Below are 23023 nucleotides of genomic sequence, written 5' to 3' on the forward strand. Positions count from 1 at the left end.
TGTATCCAGTGGATGGATGCATTGTTATTTGTCATATTTCTGAATTTAGCTACCGCTGAAACAACTTAGATTTTTTCTTTCTTTCTTATTTTCACTAGTTATAAACACGCAAGATGGAATGTAAATAACTCAGCTTTTAGAGATTCTGGAAGGTATATTTCCATCACTAATTAGCAAAGCTAACATTTCTTCCATCTACAGCCATTCATAGAGGTAGCACAGTTAGCATATATTTGTACTGGACGCACAGGGACAGTATCAATCTTACTGTTTTTCCCAAAAGTGAATTTTCCAAGAAGTTGTACCCCTTTAATGCCAACGGACAGGGAGATGACCCACGATTCGCCGTCACGTCACCCAGGGAAGGACCACCGTATGGCCACCGTATTGAGCCTGCCTGCAGCTGGTTGGAAACATTTTGGAGGACACATCTGTCTAGCCCTTTATTTGGACATTACAGCGATGGGATGGGCTTAAAGTCATGATGGGGATTTTTTTTGTTCCTTAAATTAAAAAAAATCTATGGATACATGTGAATTTGTTTGTTTGCTAACAGTAGGGAACAGAAATAAGAAAAGTGTATTCAGGTTTAACTAAATCAGAAAGGACATACAAGAGCAAATGAAATCAGACATACAAGAGCAGGCAAGTGACCCTATGTAAAATAAAATGTAGGAAGTTGCAGAAATGTACCTTCTAACACCTAGCTGGGATCCACATATTAGGTTACACAAAGACAATGAGAAGGACCATAATATAGGAGAGTGGGACGTACATTCAAATGCATTTAAGGGGATTGTTTATTTTCTTTAAAAAAAAAACAAAAAACAGGGTCATCAAAAATAATCTTTCCTAATAGTGTAGCATAAAAATAAATTACAAGTCTTGGACAAAATAATGGAAAATGTCTTCAAATTTGAAGTGTCTAAGCCACAGTTACAGCCACCCAGGAAAGTCATATTTCTGAATACTAAGTAACTGCATGTGTCATAAGAGGTATGGCACATTGATATACAAATTCCTAAAATGACATGAGACAAGTCTAAATAGTCAGTGCTCGAATAGCAGGAGCATCAGTCAAAAACTGCTAAATTATTTAATGTGGCAAGGGTAACTATTATTGCAGATTTGTCTCAGTGAATGGTTTCAGATATTTAGACAAAATGTAATATTAGACAAAGAAAACCAAGAGTAAACGCAAAACAGATTTTTTGGGAAAATAACTTATTTCATTTATTTAATCAAACACCCATGTGACCCATGTGAAAAAGTAATCACCCCCTTAAACTTAATAGCTGGTTGCTGGTCTTTCAGATTGAACTTGTCTTTCACATTGTTGTGGAGGAATCTTAGCCCGCTCTTCTTTGCCGAACTGCTTTCATTTGGTAAGTAAGTTATCAGAGATGCGTTCATGACTAACAAAACTATATATATAGTGAAAACGGCAATACGGTAACTACAAAACCACGGGGAATGGGTGTCATTTTGAAATATCTTGAATTCTAGCCATGATCAATAAAAATTGTTACAGCATCTGCATAGCATATACTAATGATGCCAGTAACTATGCTACCCTGCCATACTATGCCACCTGTACCCTTCACATGCAAAATGAATGCACCTAAGCAGGGTTGGGCTTGGTGACTGCCTTGATGGCAGATCTTCTGGGAAAACAACTTTGCTGTTTGAATATGTATTGGGACAAAAAGCGGTACTCATCCCTATAGACAAAGTAGAATTTATTATTCAGTTTTACATGTACGCACTGTACAATACCAGATCATAGTCTTAGAAAGACAGTCCATGCCCCGAGTATGCAGAATCATTAATAGTCGAAATCGTACAAGGAAACTTGTTGTTAGTACCTGTTCCTTTAATTTATATGGTTATCACAACATTGTGAGACTGGGAATGGTACGGAGAGAGGTGGCTGTTTTCTCTTTTCAAGTTGAGCAGTACGTCGCACAGGAGTATATTCGGGCTCAACAAATGCCAGTAGGTCTCGAAACCCATTGCCCTTTACCATGCTTAGAGGGAGCATGTCTTTCGTCACCGTTTTAGCAGTTAAATCTGTTGTGGTTTCAGCTGTCACATTGATGAGGGCTCACTAGGAAGCTGGGTGCTTGTTTGCTGTGATCCCTTGGCCTTGGATATTTGGCTCTTAGGTGGGTTGACATGTCGACATGTGGTATGCAAATTTGATAATTTGCTAATGTGAACATTTTCCTATGTTTTAGGAGCTGCCTTTTAATTATTGTAGTATGTTTATGGATGTTAATACAACCCACATTAATGGCATGTCGGTATTAATGGAATTTAAAAATGTTTTAATCTACATTATTCACATATTGTTCTCCCTTTTAAACAACCAAACTGATTAATTTACACTATTGTTACATCCCAGTCTTTTTTGGGCTTTGTGTTTTGTTGCTGCTGCATTGTTTCTGGGTCCCCAACAGACGGACATAATGATGTCTTGGTCCTGTTCCAGAAATGTGGATCCAAAGATGCGCCTGAGAGACGACACACGCCATCACTTGGCAACCGAGAAGGTCCTTGATGCAGCCAGCAGGAAGGGGCGGGGCCGGATATTAGAAGTCAGGGGGGCAGGATTATCGGGGGGCGGTGGCTAAATAACTTAACTCATAAAAAGAAGCAGGGGACCTGCTTTTTTGTCTGATTGTAGCAATTAGAGGCTATGTCACTCAGTGCATTTCTGTGTTCTGTTGTACCGCGTGAAATTGACAATGAGGTGAGTACGAGCAAAGCTATGTAATGTTCTGTAAATGTAATTAATAGTTAGAAATAACCAAGGTACCTCTATCATTACCACTCATGTCCAAACATCCCCAATCGCATTGTGTCCCTGATAAAATCTTCCACATTTCAAACTGTAACAAATATTGGTTAATGATTTCACACGGAAGGCATGCTAGCCAGCACGTGTGTTAAATTATATACAAGCTACACGCTGCGAGCTACGCTTGATGTTACGTCAACCTTAAGATCGCCTCTCATCAAGCGTAGCTCGCAAAGAATTGCAAGCATCTAGCAGACACCCAGTGTGAGTGATGTAGCGATCCATGTCTTGTCTTCTGTCATCGCCCTCCCAGATCTTCCTGTCCTCCTGACTCCTAATACCCGACCCTGCCCCTTCCCTCAGGCTGCAGCGAGGGGTACTTGTGGCAACCAGTTTAGAGGATGCCTGTTGTGAGGACGCCGGGACTGTCGTGGAGCAGCAAAATTAGAAAGATGCTGGATTATATATTTTTGATGTGCATCTTTTTAAGTTAGTGTGGGTTAGCGTACTGCCTACAGTCCACATTGTCTGTTGTCTGCAACTTGTTAGACATATTCTATAACGTGCTAAATTACTTATAGTAGCCTTTGTGCTACTTTTTAGTTATAGAAAGTGCATATTGTAGCGATAGTCAGCAATACCCCAGTTGTTCAGACTCAAAACATCTGTAAGGAACTGGAGGACGGACCTTTAGGCCAGAGGATGATCTTGCTGGGTTACACATTCCTGCCCGGTGAGATCCTGCAACCCGTGATACACCTGTACATACCTGCTTATAAGTCCTTTAGGACAAATAGCTCTAACTCCCTGCTTTGCTGTGAAATAAATGCCTTCTTGCATTTTACATATCACTTTATGTTTAACTGGGTCTTCTTTCAGGTTGTGGTTAAAATTGTGGTGGCTTTGTGTTACGTCCGTGAGCCTACACCAGGTTATTAAACATGGGTGAGCTACAGGACATAACACTGTCCAGTTCTTACACATTTTATGCTCTTCAGATATCACAGCTGTTGATTGGGAAAACATATCATGCCTACAATATTGCTGAAAAGCCACAAGGAATAGTCCATATGCATTGTCTGGAGTGTCCCTAGAGGTACACACATTTTCACGCCAATTTCAAGGTTTATAAATCTCAATGTACTGAAATTCGGCGTACATACAATTTACAGTCTAATTTGAACAGACAACCGTTTTATATGAGCCCCTGACTTTCAAAGTTGAAACAGTTCATTTTCTCTACATGGCCCTATCTTGTTATCATTTCTTTTGGGCTCATTAGCATTTTCAAGAATTCTGGATTGAAAAATGGCCTGTCGGAGAAATTCATGCCTTTTTCCTAATTCCTCCTAAATAATTAATGATATTTAGACGTTTGTGACTGAAAACGTCACTCATTTTATAATCTAAAGAATTCTGTAATTTTAAAAAGCACATTGCTAATGGCTAAGTTGCGACCCATACAGGCCTACCAACACCACACAGCTACCATTCACACTCGTAAGCCATTTGTGGTTACCCATTAGTGTAACAAATGATTTTTTTGTACAGTTGTATATATCACTGTAATATATACAACTAGTTATTGTTGCTGTTATCGTTAGTAATTTCCTTAAGTTATTTGAGAACTTTAAATTTCTTTGCTGGCTAACAGTGAAGAAAATATCATTGGCAGCATTGTTAGCTTGTTTCTTTGCTAAATAATTAGGCTATATTGGTTGGAAAGCAGAATCGGAACTCAGTGGATCCAGTTCCTTTTGAGAGAAATTGTGTTCGGGTAAAAAAGTTTTAAATGTCAGTTAAATCATTGACCGTGACAGTGAAGGCTATGTAACTCCCATTCATTATCTCCAAATTAGGGTTGAAATGAAAATCTACAGCATGGTGGATCGCCCCAGTAACAGGCTTGGTTAACACTACCACAGAGAAATTACACTGCGCTATGCCTTTGTGCCGTTATGACTTCTGAGGCCCATACGCTTCCGTGCCAGTACTTGTTCAGCGTGAGGTGAAGAAACAAGCATGAAACCGTCCAGACCCACGGCGCAACTTGGCAAACTATATAACTAGCTAGCTATGGCACGTCCTTACCTCTGTAACGTTATTTGTTGTCCTCCGTGTGTCCATACATCTGTATCGATGGTTGTAGCTGTGTCCTTAGCTCCTAGGTTAGCTAAGGTTAGCTAAAGTAGGTTAACTAGGTCAGCTAAACTTTGCGAAATGCAAACATGTTAGCCTGTTAGGGTTAGCTAAAGTAACGTTAGGCGACAAAACGGAGTCCACCTGCGCATGCGTCCTACTAAACGAAGTACCACCTGCGCATGCGTCCCACAAAACGTCCCTGAAAGGCCGTCATGAGTGAGTGACTGACCACAATTTGCCATGCATAGCCCATGGCGCAGTGGGAAAAACGACCGTTAGGAAGAATGTCTTCTCAGCTTCAAGCATAGACTGTATGGAAATAGGCCTCGACCCAGCTCATGAGCCGAGGTAAACCAGTGGTATGTTTGACCACCATTGTGTGTGAATACTGCCACTGAAATTCTTGATTTGAGAGCAGTACTTCTCTAGCGGTAGATCTGGGGAAATAAAGCAGGATATCCTACAATTTCTCAGGCGGCCACGCTGGAATTTCAGCTCACACCTGGTAGGCTACCCAGTGCGTCTTCGTGTGTGCTTGTCTATGACCATGAAATGCACTTTTTGTACGTCGCTTTGGATAAAAGCGTCTGCCAAATAAATGTAATGTAATGTAATGTAATGTAATGCTTCTAGTTCAAATCATTAGATAAGATAAGAATGATTTAAAGATAGTTTGTTGAACTATGCACAGAATGTTTTCGAACATGTTAAAATAAGTTAAAACTGCATTTTACTTGTAATTAGCTGTTATAGCCGTTACCAGAAATATGTTTTGGTTTGCGTGGCTGTCGTTCTATTAAGAACTCCTAACAAAATCTAAAGTTTCAGCCAGCCCATGCTATCTACAGCTTCTAATGTTTGCTACTTCGCTAGCTAACACACAGACATTTGTATCACTTTGACAGTTATAGCCGTACTACCCATTAGGCCTACATTTTGAAAAGGGGGCAAAATGACCACCTTCATGTGACATGCTTGTCACTGACAGAACAACCTATGGACCGTGGTAAAAGCGAGAACAATTTCCAGCAACAGTTCTACGAATTTGAACACACCCGGTGCTGCAATAACAATACACCAAGACCGCGAATATCATAGCAGCCGGGGGTGCTGTCGGCCCATTAATGTTTTATTAAACGCACTCTCGTTGCTTAGAAACGAAATACTTTTGCTATCCGTTCAAAAAAATAGAATATCACTCTGAATATAGAATAGCGATGATTATATGTTTTGTTTACGTCACAGAGGAAACACAGGCTGTGAGAATATATAAGAAAATTCCCACGAACACTCCTAAAAACAGTGAAACATCACTCGTTTGATCGATGCATTGATTATCAATCATATAATCAGTTGCTTATTTTCATTGGAAGGAACAATGCCAAAGAGGAAGAAATCATGTAAGACCCATATTTGGGCTTTTTAGCAATAACTGAAGAATGCAAGCTTTATTAACCATACCAAATAGAATGAACAATTTATGATTAATTAACACTTATAAGCCCAATAAAATTAGTAAACCGCAATTAGCTGGCTGACAGTTCTGAGATGAATTGCAAAAAATACGTTTTGTTTGTTTGATCAGACATTTGTGGAATAATAAGATTACTAACAAAAAACTTGTTGGAGTGATTTGAGAAAAATGCACTGTGAATGTAGAAAATAGAATATTCAGACCCGTGTTTTTATTCCGTTCAGCCTCGGACGATTGCCATCCAGCGCAGGAGAGCAGTCACACCTATGGCGATCAGTTGGGCTTCTGCAGCTCAAGGCATTTGCAGCGTGATCCCTACCATCTCAGAGGTTAGCATGGGAATGCAGAAACTACTTTCACCAGCATAGTATTTGGTACGTCAGGTCACACTGAATGAATCCACATTAATTTGGACTTTCTGTGGATTCATGCAATGTTGACCTGACGTACCAAATACTATGTTGGCGAAAGCAAGTTTCTTCTAAATAATAGAAAAAAAGACCTCCTGGATATAAATAACAGCCTATTGTTGTTAATTTCAGTAGTAATGTTATTGTGTGCTGCACAATTAAACCTACAAATCATGCTTTGTTGTTAAAATGTATTGATGGAAATGACCAAAAAACAAGATATTTATTGGTCTGTAGGCAGTTCTGCTAGCCTCCAATTTTTGAGCAGTGAACAGTGCTGTATTCTTATCCATGCATGTCCTTTTTAACCAGAGAGGAGAGTTCAGGAAAGTAAATCAGAAGAAGGGACAGCTGTAGGGCAAAAGAGATCACTGCCACCCGTTGTGGAGCCAGTCAATAAGAGAAATCGAGAGCAAGAGAGCATCCGGGCCTATGGAGAAAAATTCACCAGCTCCAGAGCCAAAACCATAAAGAGCACACGGAAAAGTTAGGACCATAGCATTGAGCAGATCATGCACTACTGCACAGCAACATTTCTTTCTCACGGGCAGTTAGGCATATACACAACATTGCTTTAATTAACTTGTGAAAAAAATCATGAATGTAGATCCATTAGCCCCATATTGACTAAGGCATACCTAGGCATTGTCTTTAGGACAGCTTGCAGTTGTCTTAATGTCATTTCATGTGATGTCTTGATTTGTTTTATTATTCATAAGTTCAAGAAATGTAAAAAAAGATGTGCCTTATAATGTCTTGTTTTATTACTATATAATTTTTTGGCACATTTTAAAAGAAGGAATCTGCAAATGCTGTTATTTAATAGGGTAACAACTGGCATCTACCTGCTTTATTTTAGCACGCGTTAACAAGTTCTACAAAAAAGGAGAATTGCTCGGGCAAGGAGGATATGGCTCTGTCTACGCGGGGACCCGATTATCTGATGGACTGCCAGTAAGAATCCACCTTCTCTATGCTCTGTACCCACTAACAAGTGCATCCTCATCTAGACTCCATAGCAACGTGTGGCTCAGCACTACTGTCAATTTTATTGTCTTTCCTTTAAAAGTCTGTATTACTCTTATATCATCATATGACACCTGTTTTTACTGCACATTAAGCCATTCACCTGTTTTTTCTTTAGTGAGCCAAGTATTTTGTTTGCAATATCAATTGTATTTCTCAAATGTGTTTTCATCAGGTGGCCCTCAAATATGTTAATAAAGATGATGATGAGGAAATGCAGCTGGTAAGTACCTCTTCCATAATTTATGAAGCCCCAAAAATAGCTGCCTTAATTTATGTATCTTATGGTGCAGAACCTAAGGCAGGCTAAAATAAAACCTCAAACTACGAACACCTGTTTAGGTTCAGGTTTACTGTTAATATTAATAATTCTTGTTTGTGGAGTTATAATACTGTTGACTTGACTTGTCTAATAATTCAACAACAGCACAAAAGGCATGTGATTTAAAAATTGGAAAAATAAATTGCTAGCTAGTAGTTTACTTACCCAGCCATGTTACGTGATAAATTGGCCAGCTCTTAACCAAAAATGTCTTGATTTCCACAGCCTGGAATGGAAAAGCCCATGCCTAAGGAAGTCGGCCTGTTTCAGATGGTGAACACCCCATCGACTCATCCGAACATCTTGGAACTGTTCGACTGGTTTGACAGACCTGCTTCCTATGTAATGGCAATGGAGCGCCCAGACCCCTGCAAGGACCTGTTCACCTACTGCCAGGAACAGGGGGGTGCGCTGGATGAGGACCAGGCACGCAGTGTAACCCGTCAGCTGCTGGGGGCGCTAGAGCACTGTCAGAACAACGGAGTGCTGCACCACGATGTGAAGCCCGAGAACATCCTTATACAGACCGACACGAAGGAGATCAAGCTGATTGACTTCGGGTGTGGGGACCCACTGAAGGACACCCCATACACAGAATTCTCAGGTCAGTGAGAGGGTGCAGTTACATGCATCTTAGTAGTATTGTGTTTGGGAGCTCTGGAGTAAACAGTCATACTGTGACGCGTACGGAAATATTACCTGTAGCATAATCGTTAAATAATTCTCTTGGGCTCTGTGTTGCTCTGTTTCTCAGTGTCAAGAGTGTGAACCTCTCATATCCTGACCGCACAAATAGTTTAACTGCCTAGCCCTATGGTCTCTTGATTTTTCTTGTGTCTGTTGATCAGGGACCCCCGAATACTTGCCAGTCGAGTGGTTCGAGAAAGAGCAGTTTCTGGCGGGCCCTGGCACTGTGTGGTCAGTGGGTGTGACTGTATATAACATCGTCACTGGCGACCATCCCTTCAGTACCTACACCAGCAGGGAAATGCAGAACGTGGAGTTCTGTGCAGGGGTGTCACCAGGTGAGGAGCCAGCAGGAGAGGGTTGAGTGGCATTTGGGCGGCCCTCTGTGTTCCCTGTCCACTCATGCCTTTTCTGTTTCCCTAACAGTGATCAAGAACTTCATTCGGTGCTGCTTAAGGCCCCGGGCAAACGACCGGCCCACCCTGGAGCAGCTACAGCTCCACCCCTGGCTCCAGCAGTCCAGCTGAGACACTGCAGTACAGCGTGTGGATGCGCCCCACAGTCAGGTATTTAGTTTTCACACAATGGGATATTCGCACTAATCACATCACAAAATGCCTCTGCAAGTACACTTGCGTCTACTTTGAGCACTCTTCTTTCAAACCTCCACTGACATTGAGTACTCTGTAAATATATAACACTTTTACGGAAATCAAAAATTGCCACCCCATCTGGTTGAATGAATTTATGTAAATCAGGAATGGAAAGCATGCCGGTTGTACTGGAGGTGCAATGCATTGCATTCATTTAGAAGATGTGCTAATCCTTATTTACAATATAATAGCATGCTATCTGGTTACAAAGCAAACTTACTTTACTAGTTGGATAGCTATCTTGCCAAAGGTAATATAATTATTATTTTAAGCAGCTAGATAGCTTAACTTGCCTTCTAGCTTGGAGCAGGATTCATTGATTATCAATTGAGTAACAAACATCATTTTTGTTACATGTTAGTTTCACTGCTCTCTTTTAGCCCAGACACAATGAATACTCACCCACCTCTCCTCTGTTCCTTCCCTCCTTTTGACAGCAGGGGCATGGCAGTGAGGCAAAGAGAAGTGCAGTTTTATTTACTTTTTCTCATGCCCTTCGTGGGGCAAATTGAGACTGTGGAGATAATCCCCATCAACATGTCCCATCGCTGTAATGTCCCTTAGGGTCCTGCATAGGATTTCAGTGGGGTCTAACCTGGTAATTGGCTGGCAGCATAGCCATTCAGAGAATTTCATTTGCGGTCCAACTGGTGATTATCTGCCAGTGTAGCCAATATGTATGATGCCGCTTGGTGTCTTGACTTGGTGATTGGCTGACAGCGTAGCCATGTTTAGGCTGTCATTTTATGTCCTGCACGGTGAATAGACGGCAGCGTAGCCATTCAGAGGAGTCCATTTGAGGTCCAACATGGTGATTGGTTGGCTGGATAACCATTTGGAGGATGCCATTCCAGGTCCGGGCTTGGTGATTAGCTGGCAGTGTAACCATTTGGAGAACGCTATTTGGGATCCGACATGGTGATCGGCTGGCAGTATAACCATTTGTAGGGTTTCAGTGGGGTCTGACATGGCGATTGGCAGCCAGCATTGCCATAAGGGGATGTCATTTGAGGTCCGACATGGTGAATTTGCTGCCAGTATAACCATTTGTAGGATTTCCGTGCGGTCTGCCGTCGTGACTGGCTGGCAGTAGAGCCATTCTGGGGATGTCATTTGAGGTCCAACTTGATGATTGGCTGGCATGTAGCCATTTGCAGGATGCCATTTGTTGTCTGACTCAGTGATTGGCTGACAGTGTAGCCATTTTTAGGCTATCATTTGGTGTCTGGCATGGTGAATAGCTGGCAGTGTAGCCATTCAGAGGATGTCATTTGAGGCCTGACTTGATGATTGGCTGGCAGGATGACCATTTAAAGGATGCCATTTAAGGTCCGGCTTGGTGATTAGCTGGAAATGTTGCCTGTATGGCTCCATAGCCTTTTGTGGAATGCTATTTAGGGTACAGCATAGTGATTTCCTGAAAGCCACCGGGAAGAGTGAGAAAACTGGATCAAGAGATAGGAGGCATGGACAGAAAATTTAGCTACTTGCAACAAGGACCGGAAAGAGTACTACAGTTCACAATATCAAACAATGTCATCGTGTAGCTCTGGGGAAAACCTAACCATATTAAAGGGACAGTCCAGGTTTTTGGGAAATTTGCGTTTTGGCTTACCCATAGTTGGACGATAAGGTTGATACAAATTTAGTTCCTGTGTGTGTCTAGTGCACAAATATTAGAAAACAGGCTGCATGCTAACTTTGCTACCTTTATGAATGGCTGCAGATGTAACCAAGGTTAGTCCTGCTAAGTGAAATGATGGAAATACCAGCCTGAGTTGGGGCTGGCAGGTATGTGTGTCACGGACTGCAAACCTGTGCTCCCACTGCAGCTAATAGCACTGCATACCTGGCAACCCCAAACTCACACTTCATGCAGTGCTGCAGAGCTACAAATCACTGTATCCAGTGGATGGATGCATTGTTATTTGTCATAGTTCTGAATTTAGCTACTGCTCAAACAAAGATCTTGTTTTTTGTTCTTATTTTTTTGTCATAAACACGCAAGATTGAATGCAAGTAACTCAGCTTTTAGAGATTCTGGAAGGTATATTTCCATCACTAATTAGCATTTCTTCCATCTAAAGCCATTCATAGAGGCAGCACAGTTAGCATGCAGCTCGTAGATATTGTCTTAATATTTTTGTACTGGACGCACAGGGACAGTATCGATCTTGCCGTTTTGCCCAAAGATGTTGGGACTATCGCTTTAATGCCTACGGACAGGGAGATGACCCACGATTCGCCATCGCATTACCCAGGGAAGGACCACCGTATGGCCACCGTATTGAGCCTGCCTGCAGCTGGTTGGAAACATTTTGGAGGACACATCTGTCTAGCCCTTTATTTGGACATTACAGCGATGGGATGGGCTTAAAATCATGATGGGGATTTTTTTTGTTCCTTAAATAAAAAAAAAATCTATGGATACATGTGATACATGTGAATTTGTTTGTTTGCTAACAGTAGGGAACAGACATGAGAAAAGTGCATTTTGGTTTAACTAAATCAGAAAGGACATACAAAATGAAATCAGACATACAAGAACAGGCAAGTAACCCTATGTAAAATAAAATGTAGAAATTAAAATTACCTTCTAAAACCTGCAGGGATCTATATATCGGTACACAAAGACAATGAGAAGAACCGTAATATAGGAGAGTGGGACATACATTCAAATGCATTTAAGGGAATTGTTTATTTAACTATACATACATATATTGGTCAACAAATGCATATTTTAGATTATTTTAATTTGTACAGTCTTTGTTATCATTCAAAAAATGGCCATGTGTGATCACTTGTCTTCCCAGTGATTTAGTGGTACAGATTCTAGGGGTGACAGAAGTTTTTTAAGTTTCTTTAAGAAAAAAAGATTATTTTGTGTATGTATTCATATAAAGCTGGACATGGTATGGCTGCGCTATTCCAAGTCACAAACATGCATAGTGCAGACTTATTGTAAACTGCTGGAAAAAGACATGTCAATGTACAATATAGCACTTTTCACAAAGAACCAATGCCAAGCAACCAATTAGTGACAATGAATGGAGAGATTTGGCTAAAACCAACACAAAGTGCACGGTTTGCAGGTAAGGGCATGGATAGAGAAAGGTAGAAATCCAATGCTGCAGCACACTGCACTGCAGGACGTGCTGTCTTGAGATGACAATGTTATAATGTGGTAATGTAAAGATCCCATGGCTCTTTTCAGAAGAGTAGGGGTGATATCCTCAATGTCCTGGTAAAATTCCCTCAAAGCCAGCTCTCCAAATCTGGCCACCTAATCCACCCCCTATGTCTTAAATAAATGTAATGTAATGTCTTACCGAATGCACTGCAATTGAATTATCTTTCCACTTAGCTTCCCTAGACACAACCAATGCTTTCGTTGCTCAGCAGGAATGCCACTTTACCTCCATCTCACACACTGCAGTGGAAAAGAGTGATTTAAAGCAAACTCGTGCATCTTGATTTTAGGAATATGCATAATACAGGCATGAAACGGCAGCGAATTCTGTAGATACCTCTCTTTCGATTTCGTTCTGATGGTGGGGTCAGAGTTCAGTGTTGTGTTGACGATGATGTCATGCAGTGAAGATGGCTGAAGGGTGAGTCTAATGTTATAAGCCAAACGGTAGTACTCGATTGGCTTATTCACTTAAGTGATTAAGTCGCACTTAGTTCGTTTTTGTCTTAAATGAATGCACTGAATGGATCGAAAGTAAGTGCGTGAGTTTGCTAACGTTACTTTAGCCAATTGTAGTTAGCGAACTTAACGTTAGCTAGCTAGCTAACTAGAACAACTGTGCAGCGAGCCACTGCAGAAACTACCCGCTTGGCTGTACTGCTAGCTAGGCAGCTACTGTATCATTCGCCAGATAATAAAATCCAGATAAAAGTTATTCTTGATATTATTAAAATAATGTGCTGCAAAATGACTTAACTACCCAATTAGCGGCCTAATTTAGCAAGCTTAGCTAAACAATTTGAAATGTTTCAAGAGCAATTTCTTATGTCATAACTCGCTGTACTATCCGTCGTAGATAACGGATGGCAGCAAGCCGTGGCTATGTAGGTTATTTAACGCAGCATGCCTGAATTATGAGTGAGTTGTGCGCTTGAAAACGCAACTGACTGATGAATGCACTTGCTGGCGAACACAAACAATAGAAGAAAATGCGACGTACGACCAGCAGATAATGTGGAAATTAAAATTCGTATTCTGCCCAGATTTCTAAATTTTCAATGTATCTTGCCTTTATTTCGGATGGTTACTATCAATTTAATTAGATAATTTGACACTTTTAATTGTGACACATATTCCCGTTGTTATTTCATGTTTTTAGCGACGGTTGGTGGGGGGGCTGGTTGCAGCAAAGTTTCCAGGCTGTCAAAGATAAGGTAGGCTTTGTTGACAATAGCAGTTGATTACCGTATACAAGTTTCCTCCTAGCTTGCAGTTTGCTTGTAAAGAAATATGGTGTTTCACTCTGAATTCTTAGTATTGGGAGAGCCATTTTAATTAACAAATGTAAATTGAATTGGGTTCTTCTTAACAAAAATAATTGCACCGGAAAGACCCCACGGTTTCTTTTTAGATCCTAGCTGGAAAGTAGGTATGGCATTTAAGAAATTGGCCCATTACGGGTATAATGAGCGATCAGGGACTGCAGATTTTGTTCTGGGATTTGAACAACAAGTCTTTAAAGAGAAGCATTAATGTAAATCAGACCGAGAGGTTTTTTCGTAGCCAGCCCCCACCCCAAATAAATAAAAAATAAAATAAAAAATAAATAAATAAAAATAAAATAATAATAAACAGGAGAAATCGTTCAATCGGATTGCTGCCATATCTTTTTAAAATTCAGCTGCTTCTCTTACAGTTAGGTCTACGGATTTTGTTCCTTCATGATTTTTAATCACGAAGGAACAGGACGGTGAATGCAACTTAAGTAAATGAAATGTCTCTGCAGTAGGCTTATTCTGAATATAACCTAACTTTAATGTCCTAGTCGGCAGAAGCCTATGAGTTCATAAAACGTGACCTGACTGAGTTCTCCAACGTAGTGCAACACGACACGGCATGCAGCATCGCTGCCACAGCCATCGCTGTGCGGGACAAACTAGCAGTAAGTGGCTCAAATCTGCACTATTGATTCGAAGCATAGCAATGAATTATCGATCGTGGGAGGACTGTGCTATTAAATTTGCTCTCTGACACAGCGAGACAAATGTAGATACAGGTTCAGGCATACTACAGTGGCATTTGTTCTCAAGTTATTATTTATGATGCTGATGTTACCCTCTTAAAGTTCTTAATATTTAGTCTGACACATGCTGAAATTAACAAAAAAAAGTTTATTTTATTTTTTAAATTAGCGTCTTATGTGTTGCTATCTGAAATGTGATACAGAATTGAAGATAAAGCACACTCCAGTTTAATAAATACAAACTATCATCCGAATGTGATTTTCATACATACATGTTAACACAAACTGGTAACCTGTTAAACTGAATGTAGCCTAAGACATGTAAACCAAAATTAGTTCTGTGGAGGTCATATGTGCCTTCTTCCTGCCACCCCACCCTTAATTTCTGCAGGTGGAAGGATCCTCAGATACAACAGATAAAGTTAAGAAAAGCCTTTCCAATATTTTGGGGGTGATAACAGACACCTTGGTTCCCCCACCGGACAAAACCATCGACTGTAATGTCATCACACTGGTGGCGACCCCGGAGGGGACCACAGAGGTGTATGACAGCACCAAGGTAAGCCCCGCTTTACAGTTTTTAAAGTTAAAGAGAATTCGTTTTACAACATAGTTTGTCATTATTTCTGTCCCGTTAAATTATTACCATGCAATTATTATCATCCGTCATCAGCTATTGGTCCATTAGACGTCTATGGATTGTAACCAAATGACTCAATTAGAATTATACCAGTCTAAGTTGCTTATCTTAGCGGTATGCGGTTTTGTGTAAAGAAGACGTCTCTTGTGTAGTACTGTATACCACAGTTCAATGATGCCTGTTGGTTCTACATGTAAATTATGTTGCTCCATATGTGATTTGCTTAAAATGCAGTAAAGTCGCCTTACTACTTTTGGGCTATCATTTCTGTCTATATAGGCCCGTCTCTACAGCCTGCAAGTTGACCCGGCCACTTACTGCAGTGAGCCAGATGGCAAGTACCTCTTTCTGTTTGCCAGTATGCATCACAAAACCGTGCTGCTTTTCGTAATTGTCTCTTTTATTGCTCTTCCCGAGAACTAATCACTGTTGTTATTGAGTTAGATTTTTGGCTGCTTCAAATTTGGCCACTTTGCCGTCTTCAAGGCTAAATTAGATCCCAGAATCTCATTATTATGATGCTGTCAATTCCCAGATATTCTGTTCTTGTATTAACATGCCTTCCTAAAACTTAGACCAGTCAGATTAACTGATTAAAACTGATATTAAGTTGAATAGGTTAAAATAATAAGACAGACAATTGTATATTTGCATTTTTTAAGGCAATACTTGACTAACACCATAGCAACACAACTTGCAGTGCAGAGATGTCTCCTGAAGTCAGATTCTGGCACATTACAGCTTGTGTGTTTGTGTATGTGCTCCTCAGGACCTCCAGAGCAGTTTGAAGGCTGGCTCTCCAGCTTCAGTCTGGAGGAGATGAAAGGGGAGATATCTGAACTTCTGGTCAGCAGCCCCTCCATACGTGCCCTCTACGCCAAAATGGTGCGGTCCCTCATGTTTTGTTATTTGCTTAACTGTTATATTTGCCTGACAGGCAGGTTTTATTCATTATTATGTCTTAGGATAGTGCATGTCTAGCTGTCTTCTTTAAAGTTGGGAAATCAAACTCAAATTTTATTCTTAAACCCTAATATGATGGGATTAGTTTTACCCAAGGATGTCCTGTAATTGGAATTATTACCTATTACTCCTGTGATTTGAATCCTGTCAGCTTTTTGCCACGTTGGTCATTTGTTCCTGGCCTCAAATAAAATTTCCTGTACTAAATTACCTTTTTTGGGGGGGTGGCTTAGTTGGTTGAGACCTCCTTGGGTAAAACTTAACCCCTCAGATAAGGACTTTAGCCACATACCCACTTTCAGAGACCTTTGTGTAACTATCTGTAAGTTCCATGTGCTCAGTTCATCTTTGTGTCAAAGCACTGAAAATAGGTAATCCTGTGAAAAACATGACTGACTGTGTGTTACAGGTCCCTGCAGAGGTTTCTCACTTTGAATTCTGGCAGCGGTACTTTTACAAAGTATTTCAGCTAGATCAGGTAAATAATAAGTGCTGTGTGGTGTTTGGATCTTTAGGTTGGACCTGATGATTTCACAATTTACTGGTGATTTGTAAGTGTTGCCAGTTGCTTCCAATTTGTTTTTTCTATGTTTCTTGCACTACCTAGTGGTCAATATGAGGAGCTTTCTGTGTTTTGAAAAAAATCCCCATTTCAGTCAGACTACTGAATTGACCTCGCAGTGCTTAAACTACGACCATTTAACTACTGATGTTTTGTTTTTAATAATTGTGCATTTTTAATTATTTAAACAATTGAGCATTCTAAATTACAGTGAAAAATGTGGGGTAAAAACTAAATTAATTAAAAAATTCAGCGAGCGGCTGACTAAGGAAGCAGCACGTTTGTGTGCAGATGTGGATGCCGTGCGCTGGACTGAACGTCATTCTATTTGTCACGCAGGAGGAGACCAGGAGAGTGGCGCTGAAACAGAGAGCGGAGAAGAGCACTGACTCAGAGGGGCTGGACTGGGAGGAAGAGGAAGGTGCGCCTCCGAGTTTCCCTTTAAAGCGATGCGCAGCTTAGCAGATTCCTCATACCCAGCATGCCCCGGAGACCTGATGTCACCTCAGCAGCTGTTTGGGAAAAGGCAGAGCCCTCAGCTCTAGCAGCAAATGAAACGGCATTTTATGCAATACAGAACTATACCTGGAAATACAGTGTTGTGCTGAAGGAGCTGAGCTTGTAATTGTAACCTTGCTCTGCTTTTGCACCTTTGAGGGAGGTACTGAACCTTAATTGCTGCTATAAATATCCAACTGCATAAAATGAATAGTATGCAAGAATACAACCCATTGAAGTCCCGGATAGTGAATACAGTGTGCCGTTGAAATCCCTGCTGTCTGAGATTACAAACAGACAAGGAGGATGAATGTTTCATTCGTCTTCTTGCGAGGGGTTCTTTTCTCCCTCTTGTGCTGTTCTCCACGCGGGTGAATGTTTTACATTTACATTTTACATTTCCTCGGGCTCGTTATACTGAAGTGCAGGCTGCTGTTCTTATTCTCCCCGTCTGGCCTCAGGTGAGTTCATGGTGGCCACTTTCTCATCCGGCTTGGGCTTGAAGTCCCAGGAGGCATCGTGCTTTCCTCCGGTCGCCGCTGCCGCAGCCCCGCCTGTTCTGACCCTGGCGCCGGGGCCCCTGATGTTGTCAGAGAGGCTCGGGTTCGGACGGGTCCCTGCTGACGAGGAGCTGGCCCAGAGGCTCACGGAGGCCAGTCTTGAGGAGCCAGGTCCGGACCGGGACCCCACAGTGACAGGGGAGTCCAGCCTGGAGGAGGTAGAGCTAGCATCCGCTACAAAGACTGAGAATCTGGGAGGGGAAGGATCACATGACCTGAGGGTTTACGAGCTCAACTCTGACAGTGGGAAGTCCAGCCCCTCTATCAGTGGCAAGGAAGGTGAGTATCTTGTGCCACAGCCAGGCAGGTAATGTACATTCACAGCAGCCATCATATCTACTTACAGAAGTTACCATTACTATAGCCGGTTTCTTCAGTAAGTTTACTGAACATTTTACAGGCCTCATCTAGCATCATTAGCCCCCTCCACGCTCCTTCTGTAAAAATTACAAACGTTTCTGGTTGTAGCTGTGAACAAATGATTTCAGAAAATGGTTCATGTTTGCAATTTTTTTCATCTTTCCACATTCTTAACAACTTGCCAAAGTCAAGTTCCAATTTATTTGAGCTTATTATTTCCTTTTGAGTGTTATTAAAGTCTTGCGGAACTTCTGAATGTTGGACACTTCTGAACACTAATCGAGGGCACTTCTGAACACTTGCACTACAAACGTTTTGTACAAATTCATGCTACTGGCTATTTACTGAAGCCATTCAGGTGAAGTACCTTGCTCAATGGAATGATGGTTTCTCAGCTGTTTACTGGTTACTGACACTGTTCTTGTGGGGATCTTTTGTGACAATTTATGATGCAAGACCTCGCAGATGTGTGTAAACTTTGCACACAATACAAGACATTTTAAATGCAGCAAGTCACAGTACTCTCATTGCAGTTCCATATTGCAAAAGTATTCTATGCCGAAGCTTAGACCATGCCCCTCTGAACTGTCCGTGTGTCTCTGGCTGAAGGGTGTAGTACAGACGTCAGTGAGGACTGGGAGAAGGATTTCGACCTGGACATGACAGAAGAGGAAGTCAAATTGGCGCTCTCGATGAACACGGATGGAGAGGTGAGTCCCCCACGCGGCCAAGCATTTCTGTCGCAAACGTCGGAAGAACAGTTGTTAGGATTGCACTGAATTAAAGTTGCACTTTTAGTTTGTTTTCTCTTGTGAGAATTCATCTTGAGATTTCAACAGAGGTGCTGTAACACCCAATGTGCAAATATCACTGCGTTGATTAGTTTCCTTAAGCAACATCGCTGTACTATCACTTCACACTCATGTTTACTCTATTTCTCATTTTATCACTTACACTGCCATCATTCACAAATGAGATGTCATTTTCCAAATGTGTTATATTGTCTATTACATTTGCTTTCAATGACACCTTTTTTTTTTTTTTTTTTTTTGCTTGCTTGCTTTTTACTAGATCAGTGTATATAGGCTCGCTCAGGTCAACAACAGCAGTATCCAACTAACGGCCCAAGTGCCTGTGGACAGTAACAGAGGAAACAGAATCTATCACAGTCCTAGTTCATGGTTACGTTTGTGTCTTTTGCACTGCAGCGGCTGGCAGCAGTGCGAATAGGAAGGCACCTTGATCATTTGTTATTCCTGTGTTTTTTCTCCGTTGGAGTACTTATGTGGCAGTCGATCAGTTGTATGCTCAGGTTTTGGGCGGCAGCGTAGAGTAATTTGATTCCCGGGTAGGACACTGCCGTTGTACCCTTGAGCAAGGTACTTAACCTGCATTGCTTCAGTATGTATCCAGCTGTATAAATGGATGCAATGTAAATGCTATGTAAAAGTTGTGTAAGTCGCTTTGGATAAGAGCATCTAATAAAAGTCTGTAATGTAATGTGATGTCATTTTTTGGATTCATTGCGTGTGCTCTACTGGGTGTTTTTCTGTTGTTTGTGCTTTCAGCTGGATGATGAAGACTGGGAGAACTGGGACTGAGGACCGTGGGGTCTCTCCCGGGTAAAGCAGGCTGAAGATAAAGCAGGCTGAAGATGTAGCTCCCCGTACCGGCTTCTCTCTTATGTGCACAGGAAAGCGTGGACCACCGGAACGATTCGGGCCATTTCTCTATATGTCACCTGCCCCACTAGTCCAGGGGAATAACTTGGGATCGCTGCTGGGCAGGAGGGAGGGGCTGCAGAGCTGTCATCCCGCATCTCCTGCTCCAGGCGCTAATCATTGTTGTCATGGTGATAACGGGAACAGCCCGTTGGAATACGCTGGCTGCGTTTCCGTTTGGGAGCTGAGGTGAACTCAGCCGAGAGCTCCAGGAAACGGTAGTTGTCAGCCGTAAATGAGGCTACTAATGTGAACCATCTGTGGGTGATGAGTTGATCGGCTGGTTGAAATATTAGTAAATTCTATTTAAAATGAAATTGTATTCAAATAATTACCTGCAACCTGGCAGGTCCATTAGTGTCCTTGACTTTTGGGTGGTTGCTGTCCTCATTAAATGCTTAATTTCTACAGTACAAAAATTGCAATGTGCTGTCTGATTCAGTCTTGAGAAAGGCAAGTAATTAAAATGAAAAGTACTGGCAAGCCCATTATTTTTAATTGGAGGTGAATAATGCTCTTGTCAGCACTTTGAATATGCCGCATATTTCAATAACTTTATGAAAATGTGTTTAGCAGTATTGTGCAACCAATTGCAATTTAAGAAGTTTGGCAACATTACAGCAGTACATCTTTCCTAGCTTTTTAAATACCTTGCATTGGCTCCGCATAATATACTGTATCTTTGTAGCTGTCATGTTACTCCTTATGTTTTCATATTAGAGGGCGGATCGCAAGGTTGTCCATGGCATGATTCTCTTCACTCCATGGCAGGAGTTAATTTGAACGACCCATTGGTAATGGAAATCAATGTGCAAATGTTTTCTCTGAAGTGGTGGATCTTTGATTGCAGAAAATAATTTTGCATTGCATATTCAGTAGCGTAGAGGCCAGCATTGCTAATGGAATTATAGCCATTTAAACTGTCACTTAAGATTGCTGCACTTAAATCTAAATTGAACTCTCAATAAGGGAACAATATTTGGTATATAAATCATTGATTCGTGTGGATTTTATCCTTGAAATATTGTTGAATATAACTGAAAAATAATTAAAATAGCAATACAGCTTGTGTAGGCAAATCATTAAATATAAATAACCTCCATTACTGTCTCTAATGCTTAAGCTGCAGATTGCAGTTAATAGTCTAAATCTCAGTATGGTGATGAATGATGTATCAAGCAGTTTGATTTGTTGCTGTGTTTTTTCTTTACCTATCAAGAACATGGTCTTCTGTTTGTTGAAATAACATTGTTTTGTCCTGTGTCATAATGATCTGCTATATGTCCATAACTTGTAGCATAATAATGTATGGACAAGCAAGTTATTATGGGATGTAATTATGCTGGATAGAGTCCAGTCTAAGGGCACATCGTACTACTCCATGTTAGTAATTTTTTTAAAATTATATTGCACTGGCGTACATTATAAGAATGGCTTGTATGCCTCTGTTCTGTGCTGTTGAGGCAGCGGAGTGATGCCAAGACAGTGTCATGTGACATTCCTTTCATTTACCAGGCCATTCTGCCAGGGTGCGTTTGGGTCATATTACCTCAGAAAGGGTCCCGTTTTAACTTGGGAGTAATATGGAAACATTTACCTTTTATTTTAACATGGAAATTTTTATCTAGAAATGATGATAATATTTTCAGACATGGACACCTGTGCAGAATTTGTTAGCTAATGCCTGCTAATGCTAGTTAGTGTCTGGAACTTGGAGGCTGATTATCAACCGCCTAACTACTAACTAGTTTGTGATAAGGTGGTGGGAAAATCTATATTGAGTGTAGTCTGTTTCTCTTTCCTGGTTTAGCCTGAAAAGGTAGTACTAAATTATTGCAAGCAGATGTTTCTTAGTTACATCTTACAATTTCAGTCACTTTTGTAATGCACAGGCGGCAGCTGGACAGTCCTGTTGAACTTTTTTTTCCACACTGTTTGTGTGTTCATATTGTAATAACCATGGATTAAGCCTGGATTATTCAAGTTGCAGAGAATTAACGATTGAGACAATGGGGTGTGGGGGTCATAGAGTCTAGCTGCTGTGGTGTGTTTTCTTTCACTTATTAATGGATTTAAGCAAATTGAATATTTATTTTATTCATACATTTCATTCTAAGCTTAGCCCTCACTAAAAATAAATGATATTGTTCAAATATAGATAATATAATGAAATATGATTTAAAAAATGTAATATAATAAATGTGATGGTAAATCCACTCACAGTTGAATGCAACCAATGAGCTAATATTTAAAGGGCTGCTTAATTTCTACTGTTATAATTTATACATAGTATATTAGCACTCCAAAGCAATTGCATGGGATACCTGTGTGTTTCTCTGTTTTTTCTTCTCTCTCTTTTTGCTGCTTGCTAGTACAGCATCAGTGTTAGTTTCAGGTGATTGTATGTAACTTGCATGTCTTGTGTTGTGTGTGTATTAAAGTATGTTGTTTATACGTATGTCCACTTGCATAATGCACTTTTAAGATTAAGTGGCTTAAAGCTGTTTTTATAAGTATCTCTCTATTTTCCTAATGATCATTATCATTAAAACCAAATCCATGCACACTGTGAGTCGGCTTTTTGTTGAATAACTGAAGACTGAATTCGTTTGTTACACAGCTGGGTTTCCCTCTGGAGTTAAAAAGTCATAAATTTCTTAAATTATTATTTTTTGTACTTTGAGTAGTTCATACTGTCAATTAATAACAGTTAGCATTGATTTATTTAGGAAGTAAATTGTCAGACAGGCTAAATTATTAAATAGGCTCTTGATAAAATCAACTTTACGTTAATGGTGACGAGATCAAACTGGAAATATACACAATTGAATTCTGTGGCTTGGGTTACAATAATAGTGTCGATACAAGCCGAGGAACTTTCTGTCAGCACCAGTGTGGACCAATTTTTGATACGAATGTACACAAATCATATGAAATCCTGGTACACAAAAAATGAATGGTCTGAGCCTTTAAGAGAATCCGTCAAATGCAT

The 23023-nt window shown here is 40.7% G+C and overlaps 2 protein-coding genes and 1 long non-coding RNA gene across 6 annotated transcripts; all 3 read left to right on the top strand.

Annotated features, from left to right (window-relative positions):
* Positions 1 to 1787: 1787 nt before the first annotated feature.
* On the top strand, positions 1788 to 3651 carry LOC118234493. The gene is made up of 2 exons (XR_004766674.1): positions 1788 to 2165; positions 2492 to 3651. It is a non-coding gene; the product is annotated as an uncharacterized LOC118234493 (long non-coding RNA).
* Positions 3652 to 3741: 90 nt separating this feature from the next.
* Positions 3742 to 9421, top strand: LOC118233593 (serine/threonine-protein kinase pim-1-like). The gene is made up of 8 exons (XM_035429366.1): positions 3742 to 3745; positions 6581 to 6745; positions 7139 to 7312; positions 7686 to 7780; positions 8028 to 8075; positions 8400 to 8778; positions 9023 to 9199; positions 9288 to 9421. Exons 1-8 carry the CDS (start codon positions 3742 to 3744, stop codon positions 9386 to 9388), a joined length of 1143 nt encoding a protein of 380 aa, XP_035285257.1. The 3' UTR covers positions 9389 to 9421.
* Positions 9422 to 12929: 3508 nt separating this feature from the next.
* LOC118234159 (BSD domain-containing protein 1-like) lies at positions 12930 to 22595 on the top strand. 4 transcript variants are annotated; one of them, XM_035430540.1, is made up of 11 exons: positions 12936 to 13125; positions 13864 to 13918; positions 14530 to 14646; positions 15119 to 15286; positions 15647 to 15701; positions 16137 to 16252; positions 16740 to 16808; positions 17232 to 17313; positions 17852 to 18229; positions 18920 to 19020; positions 19879 to 22595. In XM_035430540.1, the coding sequence occupies exons 1-11, from the start codon at positions 13115 to 13117 to the stop codon at positions 19909 to 19911; spliced, it is 1185 nt and encodes a 394-aa protein (XP_035286431.1). In that variant the 5' UTR covers positions 12936 to 13114; the 3' UTR covers positions 19912 to 22595. The 4 variants fall into 4 exon arrangements, with proteins under 4 accessions (XP_035286433.1, XP_035286431.1, XP_035286432.1 ...); XM_035430541.1 differs by lacking the exon at positions 12936 to 13125 and adding an exon at positions 13139 to 13238; XM_035430542.1 differs by lacking the exon at positions 14530 to 14646 and having other exon boundaries at positions 12930 to 13125.
* Positions 22596 to 23023: the final 428 nt, after the last annotated feature.

Source organism: Anguilla anguilla, chromosome 8 (assembly GCF_013347855.1).
Source record: "Anguilla anguilla isolate fAngAng1 chromosome 8, fAngAng1.pri, whole genome shotgun sequence".
Lineage (NCBI taxonomy): Eukaryota > Metazoa > Chordata > Actinopteri > Anguilliformes > Anguillidae > Anguilla > Anguilla anguilla.